Source organism: Microtus ochrogaster, linkage group LG2 (assembly GCF_000317375.1).
Source record: "Microtus ochrogaster isolate Prairie Vole_2 linkage group LG2, MicOch1.0, whole genome shotgun sequence".
Classification (NCBI taxonomy): domain Eukaryota; kingdom Metazoa; phylum Chordata; class Mammalia; order Rodentia; family Cricetidae; genus Microtus; species Microtus ochrogaster.
Genome location: NC_022028.1, coordinates 21,518,965 through 21,544,432, shown reverse-complemented (window position 1 = coordinate 21,544,432; position 25,468 = coordinate 21,518,965). Strand labels below are relative to the sequence as shown.

General features: G+C 48.5%; 1 protein-coding gene across 1 annotated transcript in view; it reads right to left on the bottom strand.

Moving 5' to 3' along the window:
* Fer1l5 (fer-1 like family member 5) overlaps positions 1 to 25,468 on the bottom strand; it is a 55,126-nt gene that overhangs the window by 12,053 nt on the left and 17,605 nt on the right. The window contains exons 13-31 of the mRNA XM_005359921.2: positions 25,360 to 25,415; positions 24,350 to 24,418; positions 23,166 to 23,209; positions 22,995 to 23,077; positions 22,820 to 22,914; positions 21,117 to 21,245; positions 18,593 to 18,770; positions 9,903 to 10,027; positions 9,022 to 9,122; positions 8,255 to 8,432; positions 8,022 to 8,177; positions 6,844 to 6,972; positions 4,742 to 4,905; positions 4,343 to 4,457; positions 3,143 to 3,245; positions 2,450 to 2,625; positions 2,069 to 2,236; positions 1,734 to 1,869; positions 1,544 to 1,621 (exon numbers count right to left, since the gene is read on the bottom strand). Coding sequence (XP_005359978.1) covers positions 1,544 to 1,621; positions 1,734 to 1,869; positions 2,069 to 2,236; positions 2,450 to 2,625; positions 3,143 to 3,245; positions 4,343 to 4,457; positions 4,742 to 4,905; positions 6,844 to 6,972; positions 8,022 to 8,177; positions 8,255 to 8,432; positions 9,022 to 9,122; positions 9,903 to 10,027; positions 18,593 to 18,770; positions 21,117 to 21,245; positions 22,820 to 22,914; positions 22,995 to 23,077; positions 23,166 to 23,209; positions 24,350 to 24,418; positions 25,360 to 25,415 — 2,283 coding nt within the window. The remainder of the gene's footprint in view (positions 1 to 1,543; positions 1,622 to 1,733; positions 1,870 to 2,068; positions 2,237 to 2,449; positions 2,626 to 3,142; positions 3,246 to 4,342; positions 4,458 to 4,741; positions 4,906 to 6,843; positions 6,973 to 8,021; positions 8,178 to 8,254; positions 8,433 to 9,021; positions 9,123 to 9,902; positions 10,028 to 18,592; positions 18,771 to 21,116; positions 21,246 to 22,819; positions 22,915 to 22,994; positions 23,078 to 23,165; positions 23,210 to 24,349; positions 24,419 to 25,359; positions 25,416 to 25,468) is intronic.

Genomic DNA, 25,468 nt, shown 5'->3' with positions numbered 1-25,468 from the left:
CCCGGAAGCTTTGCCACCCATTCCTTATCTTCTGTCACAGTGCCATTAGCAGGGCAAGGTGGGAGTACTCCGCTCACCTCCTGAATTCTATGGGTCTCCCTCACACAGGGCCTCCTCCCTGTCCCACCTCTTCTACAGAGCCTCAAGTGACATGGTTCCCCAATGTGTCTGTCTGTCTGTCTATTTCTATATTGTGTGCATTTGTGCTTTGCCTACATATATGTCTGTGTGAGGATGCTGGATCCCCTAGAACTGGAGTTATAGACAGTTGTGAACTGCCATGTTGGTGCTGGGAATTGAATCTGGGTCCTCTGGAAGAGCAGCCAGTGCTCTTAACTGCCAAGCCATCTCTCCAACCCAGTGTGTCACTCTTCTTCATGTCCCACCCTGTCTTCCAGTTCTCTGCCTTGCAAGCTTCTCCTTCTTCGAGGCCTACTAAGTGACTCCAGATAAGTAACTGAGTTCTTCAACCCCCTCTCCAAATTTCACAACATTGGTGTCACATCTCAAGAACACCCTGGATTTGTAGTCTTTGGTGTCTTTCCCCAAAATTATACTCATAGGCTTTGTGCTGGCTAGTTTTCATGTCAACTTGACACAAGCTAGAGCCGTTGTAGAGGAGAGAGCCTCAGCTGAGAAGCTGCCTCCATAAGACCAGTCTGTAGGCAAGCCTATCAGGCATTTTCTTATGAAGTGGGAGGGTCCAGCCTATGGTGGGTGGAGCCACCACTGGGCTGGTGGTCCTGGGTTCTTTAAGAAAGCAGATTGAACAAGCCAGTAAGCAGCAGCCCTCCATGGCCTCTGCATCAGCTCCTGCTCCCAGGTTCCTGCCCTGTGTGAGTTCCTGTCCTCACCACTTTTGATGGTGAACTGTGATGCGGAACCGTAAGAGGAAATAAAGCCTTTCCTTCTCAAGTTGCTTTTGGTCATGGTGTTTCATCACAGCAAGAGTAACCCTCGCTAAGACAAGCTTCTCGGGAGAGGGATCTGCGTCTCGGTTACATATTCATCACAGACGCCTGTGGATGTGTTGCCAGGGCTTGGGGGCTAGGGGACAGGGCTGAATGACAAGGGGCAGTCTGTGTTACGTTTGTTTAAGCTGTGGACCATTTGTCTAATGATGCAAAGATGTGTTGCATTCTTTTGTGCTGCATTTGTTTAACTCTGCGAAGCTGTGCTACTTTGCCTGTCTAAAACACCTGATGGTCCAAAAGAGCTGAACGGTCAATAGTTAGACAGGAGAAAGGATAGGCAGAGCGAGCACAGAATAAATAGGAGGAGAAAAAGAGGATTGAGGAGCAATAAGAAGAGGAAGAGAGGGGCTAGCCAGCTACACAGCAAGCCATGGAGTAAGAAGTAAAGGAAAGTATATAGAGTAGATAAAGATAAAAGCCCAGAGGCAAAAGGTAGACAGGATAATATAAGAAGAGCTGGCTATAAACAAGCCAAGCTAAGGCTGGGCACTCATAAGTAGGAATATGTCTCCATGTGTTTATTTGGGAGCTGTGCAGCGGGACCCCCCAACCAGCTATAGCATTCCTACCCTGAAAGGTCAGGATCTGGTTGTACATCAGATTCCGGGCCTGGTAGATGTAGCAGAAGAGCTGGTAGTAGTGAGGCTCTGGGTAAAGAGAAGTCTCGTTCATTTCCTGTCCCTGCTCTTTATAGGCTCCTCCCTACTCCCTCTTCTCAGGCCCTGGGGCCACTCCGGAGACTCCCAGGCCAGGGCTCACTGTTGAAGATGCAGTAGATAAAAGGCATGGTGGGGATCCTGGGATCCTCCGGGATGTGCCTCCACGAGTCCCTCCAGTGCTGCCATGACCATGTCTTTTCGTGTTCCTTCTTTGCTTCGTTTTCCAACGTCACTGCCTGCGCCTGGAAAGGTTCCCGTAAGGTTTGCGATACTTCCTGACTCATCTCTCCAGGCCCTAGCCGCCCTCTATCCCTCTACAGATGCCAGCTGCCAAACTTGAAGAGTTGGGGACCCAGCTAGCAGGGACCAGGGATGTGTGTATGTTCCCGAGACAGAGATAATAAACAAGCGTCACCCAGACCACAGCAGCCTTACCAAGGATCCCTCCAGGAGGAATATGGGAGCCACACCCCTCTCCTTCTTGGGTGCCAGCCGTCGGTGCCAACAGCGGCGACGGAACCGGCTTGCGGGCTGTGGGTCCAGGTGGAACTTGGAGTCAAAGGTGCCATACTCCCAGCCCTCTCCCTCTTCAGAGAGGTCTTGCTGCGGGGAAGAACACGGGGGTCTCAGAGTTGTGCTCCTGTTCCACTCTGCAAGTGGCCCCTGCCTGTATCCCAACTAGGGCCCTTGCTAGTCAGCCTTACCTTCTTTTTTTTTTTTTTGGTTTTTCGAGACAGGGTTTCTCTGTGGCTTTGGAGCCTGTCCTGGATCTAGCTCTATAGACCAGGCTGGTCTCGAACTCACAGACAGCCTTACCTTCTGCAGGAAGGAGAGGGTCTCCTGCTCCTGGCTCAGCTCCTGGCCCAGCTCCTTGTGATTCCGGAAGCGCACACGCACCCAGCGTCGCCGGCGGCATGAATGGTAAGTCTTTTCCACCGAGTTCCAGATCTGGGGCAGGCCGGAGGGTGGGATTCCCACTCCATACTCCCAGCCTGCAGGGGCAGCAACATGGCCTCTGGGTCCATTTGCTCCTGCAGACTTCAGGATCTTTGACACAGGCCTGAGAGTAAGGCCTTAGAGGGACAGGTACTGGGGGCAGAGGGGTCCTCATGTCCCGGAAGATGTGCTTGAATTGTGTAACTTGGACTACATGGGACCAATTGCAGCAACTGCTTGCGTCTGGAGACCACGCATCAAGACTTCCAGTTCACCGCTCCCTCCCTGGAGCCTGTTTGGGTGAATTGAAGCTCTGCAACCAAATCCATGCCAAATCCAAATCCAGGCATTTATCCACCAGGCTTGCTCAGGGTCAGGCCTCAGTCAACTAGAGGGGCTGTGTCTGTGGAATGGCTAGAGGCTGAGAATTCCCTAAGAGGCTGGGAGCCCCCCTCCTCCAGAATTCAGACATATCCTGCCTGAGAGCTTAGCCACTCAGTCTACTAAAAGAACCAGACTTGAATGCTTCAGGGTCCCAGACCTTCACACCCTCAGACTTGACCAGAAACTGACCTTCACTGTCCACTGCATGGTTGAGCTCCACAGTCCAGTTCTTCTTAAAGTGCCAGCCTTGGGGACACTTCACATTCTCCAGGGCTTCCACGGGCTGTCCATTCTGTATGGATGTTGAGGGTGGGGGGTGGGGGTCCAGGTGAGGTATATGAAGCTTGCTTTCACTTGTTCTGTCTTTCTCGTCCTCTCTCCCGTCTTTACTTCCAGCCACCTTCTATGGCAGAAAATCTTGCTACTTCTACTGCCCCCTTGGCTCATTTATTTAGAGGTGAACAGCTCTCTCCTTGTTGCACTGGGGACACATCAGACCTATGTGGTTCTACTCAGCGGCCAGCAGCCTCTGGGTGAACTCCATTAAAATAAACCAAAATTCAAAGACTAGTTCCTGTATCTTAGCACCATATTTCCTGAAGAGCCATGGGGTGATAGAGAGGATAGAATATTTCTGTCAGGACAATATATGTGTGTGGCCGGGCGGTGGTGGTGCACGCCTGTAATCCCAGCACTCGGGAGGCAGAGGCAGGCGGATCTCTGTGAGTTCGAGGCCAGCCTGGTCTACAAAGGGAGTCCCAGGACAGGCTCCAAAGCTACAGAGAAACCCTGTCTGGAAAAACCAAAAAAAAAAGAAAAAAGAAAAAAACAGTGTGTGTGTGTGTGTGTGTGTGTGTGTGTGTGTAAGCTGGGAGTCAGTCTCATTGCTCAGGATCCCATTGGTCATTGGTCGTAGTTTTTGAGACAACATCTCTGAGATCTGGGGCTTACCTGTTAAGCTAGGTTGTCTGGCCAGCAAGCAGTGGTGGTGGGGGGCTATCTGCTTCTGCCTCTCTACCGCTAGGACTGTAAGTACATACCAACATGCCTGGCTTTTTATGTGAGAACTCAGGTTAAAACTCCAACTCCTGGGTTCAAGTGATCCTTCTGCCCTGTCTCCCAAAGCAGCTCGACTACAGGCGACACAGGATCTATCTCTTTCTGACATCCAATTTGAGGTCTGCCACTTGCTATCCTTGGGTACAACCCCTTCATTGGTGCTAGAAGAACCTCAGGGCGGTAATACTTATCTGGACTCCCATAGCATACATGGAACAGAGCTCAGACATAGCTCTTACTGCTGGGACACCCCAACTTCTGAGGTCCCCCAATCTGCTCCTTGCCTCCTTGCCTCTCCCCTGTACCCTGTGGCAGGATGGAGACACTTACCACATCTGTGGTAGGGATAGCTGCAGGCACCCAGGCGCCTGTGGCATTGCGGATCTGGTTCTCATACACCTCTTCCAGCACCTGGCTCTTGTTGATGTCTATGTCCAGGAGGAGTCTGGGTAGCAGTGAGATCCCAAGTTCCCAGAGCTGTCTGAACTCCCAGGGGTCATTCTCTGCTGGCCGAGCACCCTTATGTGACATCCCACCTCCCTTTAGCTAGGGAGAGCCTAGCATGCAGACAGGTGTTGGGCAAGGCTGTTGATCTTGTGTATTCTCACTCACGGGGACTAGAAGGGCTTTAGAGCCCACCTTTTTAAGTACCCACTAGCCCTCCCAGGTGAGAGGAAGTTACACTGTAGGACATTTCAGGTGCCAGGGCAGGGCATGTATCATCCTTACCTCCTCTGGGGCTCCACTATCCAGTCACCCTGCCAGCGCCATCCCGGGGGAGCCTTAAAATCTGTCTTGGGGACAGCCTTGCGTCCCATGACATCCGAGAAGTTGGGGCAGTGGTACAGTCCCTGCTGTCCCCACTGGTCTTTGAACTTGGCCTGATTCTCATACTAGGGGAGGAGAGTCCTAGTCAGTGCCCATACCGCCTCCATCAGCCACCTCATGCTGGGGATGTTGAGACTCCTGTTTCCCAACATCAAAAGATGGAGCAGCCAAGAAAGGCAGGGCCATATCTCAGCTGTACCTAGGAGACAGAGGCTCAGCAATTAACACTACCCAGCACTGAGCAGCTAGCAGAAGAGTGGGGTGATGCCCGGGTCAAAGCCTGTATCTTCGATGTGACCTGCCTACTCCCTAGTCACTGCAGATCTGAGAAATCCAGTCTTTCTACACACGTACCCTCTGTGCTACTCCCCATGTTTTTCCTACAACCTCCTCCACCCCTTCTCTGTCCCTGCCTTATGCAGGGCTGCTTAGACACAGCTGTCCCTTGACTGCCTCAGGGAGTTGGTTCCAGAAAGTCCCTGGGTACCACAATCTACTCTCTAGCCCCTTACATTTGAAAATGATCTAGCATCTGTGTATGATGTATACTTTAAGTCACCTATAGATAACATAAAACCTGATATCAATGCTGTGTCAAGAGTTGTTCTAGTGTATTGCTAAGGTCATAGTGACAAGGAGAAAGGTGTGTATATGTTTGGTATAGATGCAGCCATCACGAACTTGACTGCCACCACCGCCCGGCTTTTGACTGCATTTTCATGCCACAGTTGGTTCAGTGCATGAATGGAGATACCGTTGAATGGGGAGCTGACTGTGTTACGGTATGTTGTCAACACATACACCTTTAAACATAACAATGTTTTAAATGCATTTTTTTTCTTTCTTGAAAAAGCTCTGACTGGCCTAGTACTCTTTACGTAGCCCAGGCCAGTCTCAAATTCTTAATGCTTCTCCTGCTTACGCCTCCCAAGTGCTGAGATTACATGCATGTGTGAACCAACTACAGACAGAGTCATAATTCTGTAACTTAAAAGGCCTGTGTGGTGGAATCCTGTCTCCAAGCTTTGATATGGCCATTGCCGTCCTGAAATTACGTCAGTTGTGTCTACCTTTGGAAGATGGAGCCACCTGTTCCTTCTTTGGAGTACATGAGCAGATCAAAGGGCTCAGGGGGCTCCTCTCCTCTCCAGTATATAAACAGTTAACAATTGCTGGGAGGAGGACTTCTCCGGTGGTGTAGACACCCATACCTTGCTCGTGCTTCTGTAACCCCAGTTAAACTCATTGGTTCCCCAAGCTGGATGGAACTCATTCTTTGCTCTGTCATGAGTCGCCTATCTGAGGTGGGTAGACATTTGTTCTCATCTCCCCAGAAAAGATCACTTAAGAGCCCGGCACGCAAACCTTACTTTCCTTCTACTGGTGGAGCTATCTTCCCGGGCCAGCCTTTCTCGAAAGAACAAAGGTCATCCCTTGCCCTCTGGAGAGCAGTCTGCCCCGCTTTTCTCCCTGCATCCCAAGCTGATGCTCTGCAGGCAGACGTCTCATCTCCTGCCCCTTTCACACTTCCTGGCCTTTCCCTACCTCCTTTGACCTCCTACCTCCAGTCTGGCCCGGAGGTCTGGCAGAGGTCAGCAAGGGTCCCCAGACTGCCCGTTGGTGACAAATGAGATGCTATACAATTTAGAGACCTGAGCTGGTCACATGCCTTGAGCAAGCTGCGAGAAAGCTCCTAATAAACTTCCACCAGGAGCAGTGACCAGGAACCAGAAGGCCACTTAGACCCCATTTTGCTAGCACACCCGTATGGCTTGTGAGCAGGGATACAAGGCTGGCACCATCCACAATGGCTTTCATCACCGCCACCGCTCAGAGCTCTCTCACTGTCGTCAGATTCGGTCAGTGTCCTCCTCTACCTTTGGGTCTCTTCATCTCCTCTTCCTGAACTGCATGCCCGACTGTCAGGCCTGTTCTTCCCTGGCCTGGCCCTGACCTGGCCGACCTCTGACCCCACCCTCCCAGTGCCCTGCGCGTCCACTCACCGTCTCTGCATACACCACCATGTTGCCTTGTTGAAGCAGCTTCAGATTCTTGCTGTGTAGAACATTGCCAAGCCACATGCAGACCCGGAGGTGAGCTGGGAATGTGTCCTGTCCTTCACCTTCTGGGTACTGAGCCAGAGGCAGATCAATCCTGTGGGAGTGCCACGGGGGTACCACTCCCCCAGGGGGACAGGGGTATGGCTGAGGGAGAGGGTGAGGGAGTGGCACACATTCCCAGAAGGGTCACATCCACCCCTTTTGCCTGAGTTGTGGGATCAGGGTCCTCATATCAAACTGCTGGGGTCAAAGAGTCTACAATAGTACAAAGCTCTGGGTGGAACACCAGCACTAGAAAGGGATTGAGTTCGCCCTGTTGTTCATGGAGGGAGACAACGGACAAATGGAAAAAAGGAGGGGTGCAGGAGGTGGACCAGGCTGCCAGAGGAAGGTGATAATTGTGGTTTTGGTGATCCTGGCTAATTACTTACTCCCTGCTGCTTGATCACCGTGCACCAGCACTTTGCTAAGCACTCAGTCCTCATACCCCACGTGAGGGTGGACTGAGCAACACCCTGAGGCTAGGGTGCAGTCAGCCACTGGGCAAAGACAGGAGGATGGGCTTTGCGTGACGGTAGAAAGGGCAGAGTGCAAGTATATTCGGGATGGGGAGCCCCAAAGTGGCCTGTCTGTTGACAGGGTTGATACAGGTGGCTGGGGCAGGGCTAGGGAGCCTGCATCTTCCCTGAGAGGCAATGGGAGCCATTGAAGGGGCTATGAGGACCCTCCTCTCCAAGACAGAAGGCCATCATTGGGGTTCAGTCAGTCTTCTGTTATAGCTTACTTCTGATCTGAGGAGCTGGTATCAAATGTTACAGTCACTGAATATTCTGGAAGTTATTCCGTTGTGGTCCACGGGAGAGATGACAAGGTGGGAGGCACAGGTGTGATGGAGGAGGTAGAGGATTTGAGGAGTATTTACCACAGATGTGGGCTTGGTAGCAGCTCACATACTGAGAAGTGCAGGCCCCTGCCTTCCTCTGGGGACTTTGAGCTCTGTTCTACTTAATGTAGGGACAAGGAAACAGCACGTGGGCCATGCCCTCAGGGAGGCCCCATGGGGTTCTATCTGGCAATTTTGGAACCCCATCCTTCCCAAAAGACACCCCCTACTTCCCCACCTGTAAGAGGAGGTTCTGAATCTTCCCACAGAACTTGCCAGAGCTCAGGGGTCCTGCTGGGGAGAACAGGACAGTGTGGGCAGGAACCCGAGCATAGGCTACTCGCTGCTGCCTGGACATCAGCCAAATCATCACATCAGGAAGGCTCTCCTGGGGCTGCCAAGGTGGGAGAGCATCAGGACCGTCTGGTCAGCTCCAGGCCCCACTGTCCAGCCAGTGTGCCCAGTGCCCACCTCAGGGATCACAGCATTGAGACGGCGCAACCAGTCCTCTGCCGTGACCACCATGTTCCTCGGCTTGGCTTCCTTGGCTCTTTGCGCTAGTTGCTGCAGAAGACGGCTGCGGAGCTGCCATTTATTCCTGTCCAAGCTGTTAGCCATGGGCTGATCAGTCATACAAGGCAGAGGGCGCCTGTGGCCGGGAGGGTATGACTGTTTCTGGTCCTACTTCAGGACAATGTTCCCTTTCTAGCCTGGAGACGCTTCTACCCACAGCTGGCCTGATGTGGAGAGACCTGCACAACTCTCCTTAGGAAACTGGCTTGCTTAGGGTCTGACTCAGGCTCTCATCCTGCCCTCTTCCATCCTGTGTGTTAGGTTGGTTCCCAAAGACCTCTTGTGGGTAGATGTTTTCCAGGGAAGAGGTTAGCCAAGACCTAGTGGGGGCCAGGGGGATGTTTTCCCGTGAGCTCGAAACAGGCACTCTGGATGGGATAAGCAATGGTGAGAATAGTGTGGCAGTCTAGGCGATGGAGATCTGTCCATATGCTACAGGCATTGAGTGTGGTCATGGGGCAACAAAGCCTGCACTGGACTGGAGTTCAGGGCTGTCCTGCATGGGCAGGAAAAGTAGCTGTGTGTAGGGTCAAGCTGGGGGAGGTTTGAGTGGTGTTCCTGTGGAACAGGGGTCCATTGGGTGCTACTCCGAGCGTCCAGCTCCTCTTCTGAGTCTTCCCTAGCGCACCCCAAGGCCAGCCCCAGCCAGGATCCTCAGCTCCTACCGGCAGTCCACCATCAGCTCCTTCAGCAGTTTCTCCCACTGCTGGAGCATAGCTGGATCTTTTGGATTCCGGATGGACTTCAGGGTGTCCAGGTTGGCTTTCTGTCCATTGAGAGAGAGGGAGAGAGCTAGCCTCAGCCTGGAGCTGTCCTGGGATAGGCTGAAGGACTGGCAGGCCCTAGAGACCTTTAAGGAGTAATCTGGTGGTGTTAATTTCAAACTGCCGCATGCCCTAGCAACGCTAGGACACCCTTTCTTCCCTGCTTCCTGTATCCAGCGGAGAAAATGGGAGGCAGGGGATGGAGATATGCAGAAGGTCTTTGAAGACATGAGAAGGTCATGACGTGTAGAGATGCTATGTATAAACATCTCCTGAGAACCTGTGCTCCTTGGCAAGAACCCAAGACTCTGTGGTGGGACCCTTTCCAGCCTCCCTGATTTCCGTGATACCTTTATGGCTCTAACTCATTTCATGGCTTGAAAACCTGTCACATCACCGTGACTTTACAGACATTGTTCCCTTTGTGCTCCCATCCCCCAACACTACCTATGAATTTTGCAATCCCCCGATGCCCTGTTACCTCTTGACCACTTTCTTCCTCCCTCCCCATCTCTGTGATCCTAAATCTCTCGGCACCTGTATTTCCATGGTAACCATAGCTGCACCACACAGTAATGTACATCTAACTTCTTCTGTCAATGAGAACAAGTGTGTGTTTATTATCTTTGTCTCTCTAGTGCCCAGTGCTGTATCTGGCACAGTTGTCAGTGATGTGGGGTCCCAATATCATGGTGTGTACAAGTGTGAGGTGTGACTGGTTTCTTGGTACTGTGATATACGTTCCCAAGCCTCCCATCCCCCACCCCCTTCTGCACACTCACCAGGTGATCCCGGGTGATGTGGAGGAGGTTGAGGCAATTCATTCGGAAGCTGACATCCTCCCAGTTGGAGGTCACAGCCACCACAGGCTTCGTGTTGTACCAGGGCACATAATGGTAGATAGTCCCTGAGATACAGAGACACAGGGGAGGGGTGGATATCTGAGGGACCACACGTAGAGGGTCCTAATCCCTGTATCCTCCTAAAGAATTGCTCCAGGGCCACCTTGGTTTCCAAGGATCTGCTAACCATGCCAAGTGGGCCCTGGAACCTGAGCCCAGAGTGAGTACTTGGTGAACACAGCTGGTTCCTATTGGGCGTGGATTGTGTTCCGTATGTCATGTGACTTTTCAAAACTCCTGGTTTTCACGTCGGAAAACCAGGTGGTATTGATGCAGGTGCAGGGAACTGAACTCAGGTCTTCTGGGAGGTGGAGGTCACAATGGGGACCATCTACAGGAGACTTTTTCTGCGCTACCCTTCTCTGTCGGCCTCAAAGTAACAAAACCACAAACACCCTAAATGTTTAAGCAGGAGAAAACTTGTGAGGTTAGTGCTCAAGTCTTGGAAAGTTGTGCTTCTTCTTTGGTAACTTCACGCACTGAAGTGGGACAGAAAGCTGGGCACTGCCCAATGTGGGCAGAGGACACCCCATGACCTGTGACTCCTGAAAGATACATTGAGGTCCTAACCCTGCTGCCTCATTGTACCATCTAACATGGAAACAGAATCACTGACGATGTGACTAGTCAGGACAAAGCCATTCATTGTGGAGGAGGATGGTTCCTTAAGCCCATGTGACTGGGAGACAGACAGAAAGATGGTGTCCATGCGAAGATCCAGCGCCATAGGGAGAAACCAAGGGACGCTAAAGGCAAAGAATGGAATGATCCGCCAGGAGGTGGTGGCGCATGTCTTCAGTCCCAGCACTCGGGAGGCAGAGGCAGGCGGATCTCTGTGAGTTCGAGACCAGCCTGGTCTACAAGAGCTAGTTCCAGGACAGGATCCAAAGCTACAGAGAAACCCTGTCTCGAAAAACCAAGAGAAAAAAAAAAATGGAATGACCCATCTGCTAGATGAAGAATAACAAGGCTTGCCCTCAGCACTCTCTCAGGGAATCAATCCTGACCCCTCACTTCCAACTTCCACCCTCTTGTTTTATTTTAAACTTTTAAAATATTTTTTTTTATTTTTTTACACATGTATATGAGTGGAGGCGTGCCCATGCCACAGCATGTGTGGGAAGGTCAGAGGACATTTTTCAGGAGTCACTTCTCTCCTCCTATCACATAACTTCTGGGGTTCAATCCCTTTTGCCCACTGAGACATCTCGTCACCCAGTTTCTTGGACAAGGTAATAGCAGACCTAGAATGAAAAGTGGGTACTCCATAACCTCTGCTCTCAGGCCAGGGTAATTAAGAGATGGCCCCTACCCAGAAGGGGGCAGTGAGGATGCCTGTCTGTCTCTACTGTGGCTCTAAGTGGAGGGGAAGAAAACCTTCCCCAGGACATAGCAGAGCCCAGCATCCTGAGGGATGGTCCTGGTGCAGTCTGAAGGATGCCAAGCAGGCAATTTAAAAGTGGCTCCTCAGCAGGCCCAGGTCCTTGGTAATGGACACGCAGATATCCCTGGAGAATAAAATCTGGGCCAGACCTCAAAGAATTCCTGTAACATGGATAGAAAATTAGCAGTTTAGAAACAACACACATGTTCCCTCAGCCAGCAATTTTAGTTCCGCTGTAAATACCCTGCAGGCAGGCAAATGCAACTTTACTAAAAGGCATGTGGGGAAGGCTTGTAGCAGCTCTCATGGGAATGGCCAGAAGCTGGAAAAGGCTAAAGTGCTCTCCACAGTAGGAAGCATAAACCAATTCTGGTTATCACCCACCTCTTGGGGCTGTTGAAGAACTAGTTTGAGGACACTGTTACCAAAATACATAGACGATAAAGTCTCTTATATAAAATATGTAGCAGTTGCATGGAATCTACTCACATAATCTCTAGAGTATGTATTATTACCTCAAGCAAGGCAGATTCTTTGCAAAGAGCTGTTACTCTGCTATACTGTATTCTTTCTTTTTCTTTTTTTCCTTATATATTTTGGTTTTTCAAGACAGAGTTTTTCTGTGTAATAGCTCTGGCTATCCTGGAACTAGCTCTGGTAGACCAGGCTGACTGACCTCAAACCGACATAGATCCGCCTGTCTCTGCCTCCCAAGTGCTGTGATTAAAGATGTGTGCCACCACCGCCCAGCTTCTTTTTTTTAATTTTTAAATAATTTATTTAGTTTTATGTGCATTGGTGTGAGGGTGTCAGATCCCCTGGAACTGGAGTTACAAGCAGTTGTAAGCAGTCATGTGGGTGCTAGGAATTGAACCTCGGTCCTCTGGAAGAACAGCCAGTGCTCTTAAACGCTGAGCCATCATCATTCAGTCCCCTGTATTGTATTCTTTAGGGGACAATGACAAGAAGAAAAATCAGCACATTTGGTGTAGATGCAGGTTTGTTGGTTAGTGTGCAGGTACATGTGTTCAAGCATGTACAAACGCAAGTGTATGTGTGTGTTATGTGTGCGTGCATACGAGTGTGGTCTAGTAATGCATGTATGAGTGTGATGCGTGTGTACAGTATGGGAAATTCAGAGGAGAGTCGAAAATGAGTGTCAAATGTCCTCTTCTATTACTTCCTGCTCTTTTGAGGCAAGGACTCTCCTAAAACCTGGGGCTTGTCTTTTTCATTATTTTATTATATGTGTATGGGTGTTTGTCTGTGTATCACATGTGTCTGATTCCTGCAGAGGCCAGAAGAGAGTATCCAGTCCCCTGAAATTGAAGTTACAGATGGTTGGGAGCCACCATGTGGATGCTGGGAACCTAACCTAGGTCCTCTTAACCACTGAGCCATCTCTCCAGCTCCTTAGAGCTCAGTTTACTTGACTAGATGACAGCCAACAAGGCCCAGTGATCCTCTCTCCACCCCAACTTGTGATGTGGTTACAGGCTTCTTATAAGGGGACTGTAATATTAATCCCAATTCTCATGCTTGCACAGCAAGCCGTCCTAACTGCTGAACCATCTCTCCAGCTCTTGGTTTAGTGTTTTTCAATTTCTTTATGTTTTGGGTATATTTCTAGTCTATAACATTGCTAGTTTTTTCTTATTTGTTTGATTGCTTATTTATCTGGAGACAGGATCTGTCTACATAGCCCTGGCTGTCCTGGAACTCTCTATGTAGACCAGGCTGGCCTCAAACCCCAATTCCCCTAACTCTGCCTTTGGAGTGCTGGGACCGAAGGCATGCACTGCCATACCTGGCTTGTTTTAGTGTTTTTGATGCCTGAATGATTAGACCTGCAGTTACCCGTGGTTACACACGGCCGACTATATTTGTACAGGGGAATACTAACTCCATGGAAGTGAGAGTAAGTAAGTCACAGCTATGTTCAAGAATATGATGATCTGTGGACACATTTCCCAAAGTAATGAACAAAGAAGGCAGAGATGAAAACAAATACATATGCTATGTGTTCTTTAATTCATATCATGAGATGAAGGTTAGGAATGTAATTGCCCACCGTGGGTGGGGGTAAGAGGCACAGGCCCTTAGGGTATGAGTGTTCTACTTCCTGATCTGAGTGCTGTTATTTGCTGTATTTGCAGTGGGGTTGGTCACTGAACTGCCTTGGTTTGTGTGGTCCTTCCATGAGCAATCACCCTTCACTCAAACCTTTACTTAAATTGAAAAATAGCGATGCCCTGGTGAGCACCATGGTGGAGGAAGCCACCAGCTGTTTTTCAGTCCCAGGGGCTATGGTTGGCTTTGGATTCACTGACTATGAGAATACTTATTATAAAAATATAATTTATCATTTGTATCACACACACAAAGACAGATAGTGAGGACAAAATCGGTGTGTATAATACAGTGTGCGGAGTGGAGAAAGAACAAAGTGGGGGAGGGGAGGCACTGCCAAGCCCTTTAAAACGGAGTGGTTACCCTACGGCCTTTCTGAGAGGATTCAGAAGCTTCTAGATGTAGTCTAGAAAAATATGGACAAGAGATTTAAAAATAGGGATGGGGTGGGTGTAGAATGAGATGGGATGGTACACAAGCACAGAATTCTTCCAGAAGGAAACAGAAGAGAAAACTAGAAATGAAAATTTACAAAGAGAAACATCTTTACATTTTTTTCTGGAATTGCTGGAAGGCACCAGTTTCAGACTCAGGTACCAAAAGAATGGGCTGCATAATAAATACAAAGAGATCTGTGAGTGAGGTTCTGAGTGAGAACCTGGGATCCAAGATGGCAACCGTCTTCTTCCATTCTTGGAGAGCTTCCAACAGCAACAAGAAGGAAAGTAAGTCCAGTTCCAGCAAACGGGGAGTTAGGGAAAATCTGCAGACTCAGAATACACATAAGGACTGCCAAAAGTCACTTGGCCTCCATAGAAGCACCAAGGAGTGAAGACGGCAGAAGGCACCTACGAAGAAGCAGGAAGCAAGGCTTGATGGGAGGCCAGCAAAAACACACTCCCCGAAGGAAGGCAGGAGCAGAGGAGGAAATGTGAGCCGACAGAACTCAGCCAACAGGCCATGAGACACAAAAACAGCCCAGAAAGGCAACAGGGGAAGTCCCAGGGTGACATTTAGACCTTGCAGACAATTCAGCGAGGGACACAGAACTGAGTACAAGAATTTCTCAAGTGACCAAAATGAAAAGGAAAGACAGAGTCATAAAAGGAGCAGGAAGAAAACAATGGCTAGAAGAGGCCCAGGGGATTGCGAAACTGGTACATGGAGGCCCTGGAGGAAAAAGACAAGCACAGCTGCATGTTTTATCATAAAAGTTAAGGGCGGCAAGTCAGGGAAACGATAGTGCTTTTAACAAATCGTGTGTGGACAATGTAAATATACACGCAGACTGGTTCAAAATGAGTCATAGAAATAAATGCAAGAACCAAACTTTAACAACGTTTGAAGAAAAAATAGGAAGAAAAAAATTTCATATCCATCAGTAAGGTCGAGTTTTTGAGAAGTGGCACCGGGTATCTTAGGGTGGCTTACAGTTTCAGAGATTCAGTTCATTATTATCACGGCAGGACACGACAACCTGAAGGCAGACATGATACCGGAGAAGGAGCTGAGAGTTCTACATCTTACAGGCAACAGGAAGTGAACTGAGACACATTGGGTGTGGCTTGAGCATATGTGAATCCTCAAAGCCCTCTTTCACAATGACACACTTCCTCCAACCAGGCCACACCCACTCCAACAAAGCTACACCTCCTAATAGTGCCTCTCCCTTTGGGGGGGGCATTTGCTTTCAAATCACATGGTGGAGAAAAAAATAAACTATATTTGATCCACATTGAAACTCTTAGCACTTCAAAAATAATAAGGACTAGAGAAATGGCTCAGTGTTAGGAGCGCTTCCTGCTCTTCCAGAGACCTGAGTTTGATTCCCAGCACCCACGTCAGATGGCCACAGCAGCTCCAGCCCCAGAGGATCTGATGCCCTCTTCCGGCTTCATAGTCACCTGAACATACACACACACACACACACACACACACACACACTTAAAACAAAACCAAAACTTAAAAAGGGGAGGGGACAGAATAGACATTTTAGAAAAGGACCACAATACATGGCTAACCGATCACTAGGTACGGTGCCAAGGTAGTTCAAGGCAGAAATCAAATGTTTCTTAGCAGATAGTGTTGAGTCAGCTATATAGAAGGAAACAATTTCAACCCCTTCCTCACATTACACGCAGAAATTAGGTGGCTCGCACCTTTAATCCCAGCACTTGGGAGGCAGGTGGATCTCTTTGAGTCCGAGGCCAGCCTGGTCTACAGAGAGAGCCCCAGGGCAGCCAAGAATACACAGAGAAACCTTGTCTCAAAACAAAACGGAACAGCAACAAAATTAAGTCAAGGCCCGTGGATGGGTCAGCAGGTAAGGATGCTTTGCCACCTAGCCTAACTTATTATTTGAAATGTGGAGAGAGAAACTGACACATCGTTTAGGCAGGAGGATCTTGAGGTCAAGGTCACCCCCTCAAAAAAAAAAAAGAACCCAAGCAATGACACAAACCCCTAGGAAACCCGATCTTTAAAATACATCTTCCATAAAGGTACTTCCCGCCTGACAACCTGAGTGTGAGCCCCAGGGCTTACATGGTGGAAGGAGAGAACCAACTCCTGCGTGTTGTTTCTAAGCTTCACATGCACACCCACATCCACACACTCACACGTGTGAGTGCACACACAAATAAATAAAGGTTAAAAAAATCCGATAGGCCAAAGACTTCAACAGTCATTTCCCTAAAGAAAGATATGTGGAGGAGCTAGTGGCATAGCTCAGTTGGTCGAATACTAGCCTAACAATCAGGACGCACAGGTCTGGTCATCAGCACCACATAAAAACAGGCATGGAGCTGCAGGAGTGTGATCCTAACAGTTGGGAAGTGGAGTAAAGAAGATTAGAAAGTCAAGGTCATTGTCCGCTAGTAGTGAGTTTGAGGCCAGCCTGGGCCACTAGAGACCCTGTCTCAAACAACAAAACAAAGGTGGTAACTGATCTTTGATATTTTTAAGGTGAATGATCTGAAAAGAGACTTAATGTACAAATCAATAAGAAAGACACAGCCAAATGATTATATACTGGAAAAAAGAATGGGCAGGATAAGGGGAAAGGGTGCGTATACACAGATGTTCAACCTTCATTTATTATGAGAAAAAGCGCATTTTGGTCATGGGAGACCGTTTCTCACATCCAATAGCACGGCAACAATTAAAAGGCTGGCAACATTAAGTACTGGTGAGAACGGAGCACAGAAGGAATTCTCATCCCATTGCCGTTGGGAGTGTAATTTGGTATAATCGCTTTTACTCTGAGACTCTCTCCCACCCCTAGGTATATAATTTAGAGGAACCCCTGTCCTTGTGACCAGAAGACATGTATGAGAATGCTCACCAAGTTATTATACCACCCAGCTTATCTATATACACTACGTAATTTGTGGTCTGGTCACGCAGTGGGATACATTCGGAAAATAAGATATAGCTACCCAGAGTCTAGTCATGTGGGGCAGAAGGCCTAAGGTAGATGCACATGGATGGATGGGGTCCTCTCAGACACAACAGAAAAAGTGCATGCTGCTTGTGGGCTCCATACACAGAGGATAAAAATGAAAAGGGAAGCCAGAGGCATAGTTAGTTCGCAGACGAAGGGACCATTTAAGGCATCGGCAGCCTTCTGTGTGATGAGTTTGGGAGAACTCATTTTCTCCTTCTTTAAGCTGTGTGGATACATTTTAGATACCTTTTGCATACATACTTTTCAATATAAAAACAGCAGAAATGTTATGTGAACTGAAAGTAGCCGGTTGGTCACAAAGGGCCATGTATCATGCCATCCCACGTGTGTGAAATGTCAGACTAGGAAGATGTCTTGGAACTTAAAGTAGCTTAGTGGTTGTCTACAGCTGTGGAGGTGAGAGAGCAACAAGGAGAGCTGACGGGCCAGGGGTATCTTTGGGGAGAGAGGAAAGCATTCTAAAATGGATTGTGGTCACGGTTGCATAACTGTGAAAATCCTAAAATCCATGGGATTGCATGCTTCAAAAGGGCAAATTACATGTTCTGGGAATCATATCTCAACAAAGCTCTCATTTAAGAGAGTAGGTAGGAAAGTGGGGCCCAGAGAAAGCATCTTGATGGGCGATGAGATGGTGAAGCAGACGAAGGGGAAGGGGAGACAGTGTCGGGGACTCTCGAATTTTAACAGGAATCCACCTGCAGGCCCGGACAGTCTGTCTGGCCCTCCTCATAAATGGTTCTGATTTTTATAGGTCTGGAGTGGGATCAAGAACCTGCCTTTCTAACATGCAGATGCTGTTGGCCCAGGGACTATAGTAGAAAGATAAGGTGCCAAATTAATTCACATTGGGTGGAGGGCAATGGATTGAGCATCTGGTGGGGGGGGGGCGGATAGGTGAACGTTGAATGGTTAAATAAATGGGTTGAGGCCCAGAGAGATGGCTCCATGGCTAAGAGCTGCACACATATGAATATCTGAGTTCAGATATCACCACCTTTGTGAAAAGCAGGTTGTGGCCACCTAGGGCTATAACCCTAATACTGTGGATGGTGGAGACAGGAAGGCTACTGAGGATTGTTGGTCACAGGTTCAGTAAGAGGCTTGATTTCAAAAGAGAGAGAGAGATAGAGGGGGATAAAGCAAGACATCCAGCACCCTCCTTTGGCCTGGAGGTGCACGCACAAGCTTATACACGTGCACACACAGAGAGAGAAATGAACACAGTTAAATAAATGGAGTAGTGGATAAAGCATAGAGAGATGAATAGCAGATAATTGGATGGCTGATGGCTTTCTATCGTGAGGTCATCATCTTCTAACTATGCAATGTCTGGCAAGTGACTTCACTATCCTGAACTCCATCGTTATTGTGTGTGAAATGTGTACCAATGACCAGATGTGGTCATGCCTATCATTCTAGCACTTGGCAGCCTGAGGGAGGGGGACCATGAGGACATGTTATTTTTAGTGAGACCCTGCCGAAAGACAACCACTGGGGATGCTTACAAATGTTCTATGAGCTAATTCCCTTGGAAGTGCCCAACGTGCACACGGGCTGCTTCACTTTTTGCTTATATCTGGCTATTACCGTCATATATCACCGGACTGTGCTGTGTGGTCGACACGAGAGGCTTGTAGGTGGGATCCATCTTGTTTCCATAGTGCCCCATGCTGACCTCGAATTGGATCAGATCCCTGAATTTAGGCATCATAGTACAGGAAAGGAAAATGACGCACAGCCCATACTTTTGGCGATACTGCTGTCTCTAAAACAATAACCACAGACACACATCCTCAATACCTTCAATACCTAGGGGATGAGTATGGTTATCTTGTCAGGCAGGGACAAGAAGACGAGTATCTATTTGTTTGTTTGTTTGTTTTTTCTTAATGTGTTCTGTGTTCTACTTTGGGATGAAGTAGATCATTATTGAAGTCTTGCACTGGCTAATCAAGTGTGGTTGGTTGCTCAAAGTATCCCCATCATTTGGCCTACCCCACCCAGCTGGATCATCCTTCTCTCTCTGAAACCGGGCAGGAGGGTCTTTTTTGTGGTTAAGGTTGGCACTGAGTTGGAACAAGTAGAGTTCAAACACATGCACTTATGTGTGCACACACACACACAAACACAGAGGAGAGAGAACTCAGCCTCAGTGGCTCTCAGTAAGTACCCCTCCCTTTTCAGAAAGGCTACCCCTTTCCACTTCTGCCTCAACTGTCAACTGCCCCCTAATTTCTATTTCCACCATGTCATCCTCCTGCCTGGGTCCCCTGTACACTACAACAGCTGCTCATTTCTAGTGCTAACATCTGCCCTATTTCTTGCTTCCCCTGTATTCCTTCTCTCTTACCTTTCCTTTCCCTCCCACTTTCCTTTCTCCTTCTCTTCCCTTCTTTCTTTCTCCTTCTCTTCCCTTTCTTTCTCCTTCTCTTCCCTTCTTTTCTTTCTCTCCTTTCTTTCTTTCTTTCTTTCTTTCCTTTCTTTCTTTCCTTTCTTTCCTTTTCTCTTTCTTTCTTTCTTTCTTTCTTTCTTTCTCTCTTTCTTTCTTTCTACAGTCTCAGCCACACAGTGGTGTTATAAGCCTTTAACTCAGGAAGCAGAGGCAGGCAGATCTCTGTGAGTTCGAGTCCAGCATGGTCTATAAGAGCTAGTTCCAGAATGATAAGATCTCCTGAGTAAATTGGGAACATGGGGATCATGGAAAAGGGTAGAAGGGGAGGGGAAAGAAAGGAAGGGGAGTGGAGAAAAATATATAGCTCAATAAAAACAATTTTAAATAAAAAGACCAGGTAGAAAATATGTTAAATACAAAACTAGGAACCATTTTTAAAAAATTGAGACAGGGACTCACTGTGTAGTTCTGACTGGCCTGAAACTCACTATGTAGACCAGGTTAGCAATTTACAAAGATCTGCCTGCTTCAGCCTTCCAAGTGCTGAGATTAAATGAGATTAAAGGTGTGTACCACTACCACACACACACAAAAAAAGAGCAAGTCCCAGAGAAACTGTCTCAATTCAGGATGGCATTGAATATGGTAGGTCTCTTCCTTCAGCTTTCTGAGTGATGGGATTAAGATAGGAGCTCTCTCTCTCTCTCTCTCTCTCTCTCTCTCTCTCTCTCTCTCACACACACACACACACACACACACACACACACACACACACACACTCAGGATCTCTGATCTCCTTTCCTCTCCTCCTGTCCCGGCCGTGGTGCCATGATAGGCTCCATCCTCGACCCTCATCTCCTTTCTGTCCACCTACTTTCCCTGGGCCATTGTTCCTAGGACCACAGATTCAGTCATGATGTCCTTGTCCCGTGCCTTTGTGGCTAGCAGCTTCCAGGCTGAGATATGTGCACATCTCTCAAGCACATACCAGAGATGGGATCTGTCATCTCACTTTGGTCTTTTTTCCAGGGACCCTGCCTTCTTTCCTCCTCCTGTCTCTGCCGAGACTGGATCCTTATCTCTATTGACTGAGCCACCTCGGCTTATTCCCCTTTGATCTGTTGTTCATTCCGTTCCTCTACTCCAGTGCTTCTCAACTTTCCTAATCCCGTGACCCTCTAATGCAGTTCCTCATGCAGTGGCGACCCCCAACCATAAAATTACTTTCATTGCTACTTTATAACTGTAATTTTTCTACTTTTATGAACCTAATGTAAATATCTGTTTTCCAGTGGTTTTAGGCGACCCCTGTGAAAGGGGTTGTTCAGGCCCCCCAAAGGGGTCGCGACCCACAGGTTGAAAACCACTGCTCTGCTCCTCCTGGTCAGGGGGTCTCCAATGGCTTTAGGAAGAAATCCAAATTCTTTCAATTCTCTTACAAAACCCCGAGGAATAAGAATGTGGATGTGACTTCTTCCTTCTTTGAGAACAGGTTTCCAAAGCTGAAGCCCTGTATGTTTATAGAGTCTGTGACCACTAGGGATTCCGCTCAGCATGAAAACCCTGGAAGGTGCTTGGGGAATACTGATCAAGCATCCTTATACTGCCAGCAGATTGGTGGCCAGTGCTTCCTGCAGTGTTGGGACCAGCTTCACAGTAGATCAGGGGACACAGAGAAACTGCGTCGTTTTTCCTGGGTTACCTGTTTCTTGTGATTACCTCTATCTGGGTCACTTCCCGTGACAGATCCTTTATCACAGAGTCTTGCTGAGACTTCAGCTGGGTGATTATCTCCACGAAGATTCGGCCTTGATAAGTTAAACCATCCTTAACAGCATCGAGGATACACTAGAGCAACAGAAAGGGATGATTAAAAAAGAAAGAATAAGCAAATCCACCTGGAGCCCACACTGCAGGACTATCCAGTGACAGTCTGTTTGGAGATGGCTCCAGCCACCAGAAAGTTTCAGGTAACCAAGATGTCTCTGGGTCCTGACCCGGCTTCTGTATTCTGCCCACCCGCTATTCCTTCTTCATGCACTTTGCCTGCCAAGCTGACCTGAAGGATTTTGAACTCCACACATGCCTAGGACTTGGAGGGGAGGGAGGGCAATCACCAGAGTGAGTGTTCCCAACCTGGCTAATCAAGCTATGCTCTGCCTCCTTGCTGAAAGTGATTGCTACTAGAAGAACACAGAGGGCCAAAGGAAGCCAACCAGAGTGTTTCCCTGGCCCTGTGGGCAGACTCCCAGCAAGAACTGACTGTGGCAAGATACAAACAAAGGCTGAGAAGTCACCCATAGAGTGGCATTGAAGTGGGGGGCAGAGACTGTGACAGTGAAGGGCTCCTCACAAACTCCCTGACAGCCTCATTAAGCTCCCACACCTTTTTCCTTTTATTGACTTTATTTTATTTTTACTTAAGTGTTGAGGGGTTGGGCGTGCTATGGCATGAAGAGTGAGGTCAGAGGACCACTTTTGGGAGTCTCCCCTTCCACTCTGTGGGTTCCAGGACTGAGCTCAGGCCATTTGGTGTGTGGGTAAGTATCTGTACTGCCTTGACCATCTTCCAAGCCCCCATCTTTTTTTTTTTAAAGAGAAGTTTGAACTAGCCTAGCTAGTTTCAAACTCATGATCTTCTTGTACTAAGCTCCCGAGTGCTCCCATTCTTGACTAAGGTGAAATCTGAGTTGGGTTTCCAGCATTAATCAACAGTCTTTTTTGTTCGTTTGTTTGGTCTTGAGGCAGGGTTGCTCTGTAGCTTTGGAGCCTGTCCTAGAACTAGCTCTTGTAGACCAGGCTGGCCTCAAACTCAGAGAATCCACCTACCTCTGCCTCCTGAGTGCTAGGAATAAAGGTGTGCACCACCACCACCCAGGTAATCAACAGTCTTGAGCAACCATGCATGTTTGTTTGTTTGCTTTACACAATGTGCCTTCCCTACATGTGGGAAACCTTATCAAGGTTTCATCTTAAGAGCCCTACCTCAGTGACCATCTAGGGCACCCCATTTGTCCTTTTCTGGTACCAGGCATTAGGACCCTTGTAATTTAGGTATATATTATATTAGGCACACACGTGTGTGTGTGTGTGTATTTTTTTTACAGTGTTCTCTCTGCATGAATGCCTGCACGCCAGGAGAGGAGAGGACACTAAGATCTCATTATAGATGGTTGTAAGTCACTATGTGGAAATTGAACTCAGGACCCCTGGAAGAGCAGCCAGTGCTCTTAACTTCTGGGCCATCTTTCCAGCCCACCCTTGTATATATTGTGGTTATTCTGTACCTCTGTCCATCCTTTCCTAGTAGGAGATGGACAGAGGGCTGACAGAGGCCTCCCTGGGCATTTCCAAGCCTCTAGTGCTTCACACAAGTCAACTTTTCCTCTGCTGTCCCCCCAAAGTTGTCAGGAAACACTTACAGTGCCTTCTTCTGGGGTCCTAAAACGGGCCCTTTTACCCCCACGGAGAGTCAGGAAGCTGGGGCCAAAGCAGGGCAGGAAGCCAGAATACATTCCTGGAAGGAGAGAGAGAATGAGAACACTCGGGGGCTCAGGTGGGAGCGGTGCCCAGGGAGGGGCCCCAGGCTTTGCTTGCCTTGGATCTCCTCTCCAGTGGATGAGATCTGGTTGAGGCACAAGCTGGCAGACCCAATCTCGTCCCAGCAATCATGTTTGGAGCTGAAAGACACATTGCAGGCTGAGCCCCTGGCTCAGCTTGGCCTCCTCCTCCCTAGAGCGCGGCTCTTCCTCTATTCCATTTGCTCACCAGTCCACGACTCTGAACTTGATGTAGGTAGAGAGGCAGGGCAGCTGCGAAGGAAGGCAGGGGGAACAGTGAAGGTATAATGGCATGGTGTGGTCTTTGGGGGGACCATGCGAGCAGCTGGGAAGGTCTACCTAAGTTCCTATTTGATCCTTAACAAACCGAATTTGTCACTGTGCTGGGGGTTTCCCACTTATTTTATTTTTCAGAGACAGGGTTTCTCTGTGTAGCTCTGGCTGTCCCAGAACTCACGTTGTAGACCAGTCTGGCCTCGAACTCACAGAGATCTGCCTGCCTCTGCCTCCCGAGTGCTGGGATTACAGACACACGCCACCGTTGCCTGGCTCACGTCACCATTGCCTGGCTCAGGCTTCCCACTTATAAGAATGGCTGGCAAGGCTCTGAGATGACATACTGCTTTGTATTCATTTTGTTTTTAAGATTTGTTTTGTGTATATGAGCGTTTGCCTGTGTCTGTGTAAGTATACCACATGTATGTCTAGTGTCCATGTTGGTCGGAAGAGGGCATTGCATCTCCAGGAACTGAAGTTACCAATTGTTGTGAGCCTCCACATAGGTATTGGGAACTGAACCTGGGTCCTCTTCAATACTGACAGGAGTTCAGTTAACCACAGAGCCATCTCTCCAGTCCATTTTGTAGTCTTGATATTAACACAGACCTCTGTGTGTTTATACTTCAGGGCCAGGGTTGGTGAGAAGGCTGTGGGTGGAAGGGGCAGCTGTGCACATCCAACCCCCTAAGTTCAGCCTCTTGGAACCTCCCGTGTGAGTAAAAAGAACCAAGTCCCTCAATGTGACTGCCACACATGCACCCTGGCACACGCATGCCCACACACACATACACAAGTGCCATGCAGGTGCTGGAGACTGAGCCCAGGTCCTCTGCAGGAGCAACATGTGCTCTTAACCACTGAGCCGTCTCTCCAGCCCATGCCTGTTTTCTTTTTTAATGTGGGTAAAAGGGTACATCTAAGTTTCTAGAATTAGGTTGTACTAATTAGAATTAGGTTGTTCTCTGCTGGACTGAGTAGCATATCCTGGACTTCCTCGTGTTTCCTACCAGGCTGAGCTCAGTGGCCCTAGCCTCTATCCACACCAACACTAACCCCAGAATTTCCCTTTTGAATTTGAGGAAGGGGAGGGAGGGTGTGATGGAGCAGCCATACCTGAATCTGGAAGGTGAGGATTTGGTTCCATATTGGGCTGTCATTCTGGCTCTGCGGATATGTCCTGAGCTGAGAACATCCCGAGGCTCAGTCAGTGTCAACCTGTCCCCTTCTCCTGCTGCTGGCTTTCCTTTCCCACCTCCCTGTCCAGTCCACAGGGAAACACTTTCTGCGGTAGCCAGGTAAATGGGCTAACTCCCAGCCCTTGCCCTAAAGTTATCTTTCAACGATACTTTCTCCACAGCTTCTGCTTCTTCCTCTTGACTTTAGGATTAAAGTGCCTGCCCCCGCTTTCTTTCTGGCAGTGATGGGGATTGAAAACCCAGTTTCACACATGCTAGCACTCTCCCACTGAGCAACACCTCGATTTCTTTTTTGGTTTTGGTTTGGAGTTTTGTTTTTTAAATTTACTTATTTATGTGTATGTTTTGCTTGCATGTATGTCTGCGCATCCCATGGTGCCTGGCGCCTGAGGAGACCCAGAAAGGGCATCAGCTCCCCTGGAACTGGAGTTTGAGATGATTGCGAGCTACCCTGCTGATGCTGGTAATTAAACCCAGGTCTGGAAGAATCAGCAGTGATCTTCCCACCTCCCAAATAGGACTGCCAACTTTCTGACATGAGGCATATACAAAGGTTTTGTTAGATCAATTCCAATAGAAATATGGCCAAAAATATGGCTGATGGCAATAGCAAGCCCTCCCCTCCCTTTTAAAACAGAAACATGTCTCATGTTGTCAAGGCTAGCTCTAACTCCTGATCCTTCTGTCACTCCCTCCCAAGTGCTAGGGTTCCAGGCATGTCCTACCTTGCCTGGTTAGCATACATTTTTATTTGATTTTGAGATAGAGTATCACTGTGTTCCAGGCCCTGACTAGCCTGGAACTCACTATATGTAGCCTGTATACTGTATACATATACAGGCTGGACTCAGACCCAGGTCCTGCTCTCGAGTCCTCTCTCTTCCTATCTGCTGCTTTCCCTAGGTCTCAAACTCTTTCTGTACCTACCTTGTCCCCAATTAGTTCCACCTCCAAGGCAGGAGCGGCTAAGTGGTGATGCTTCCCTAGGACAGGAGGTTACAAGGACTTCTGAGACAGATGCATCTTTTTTTTTTTT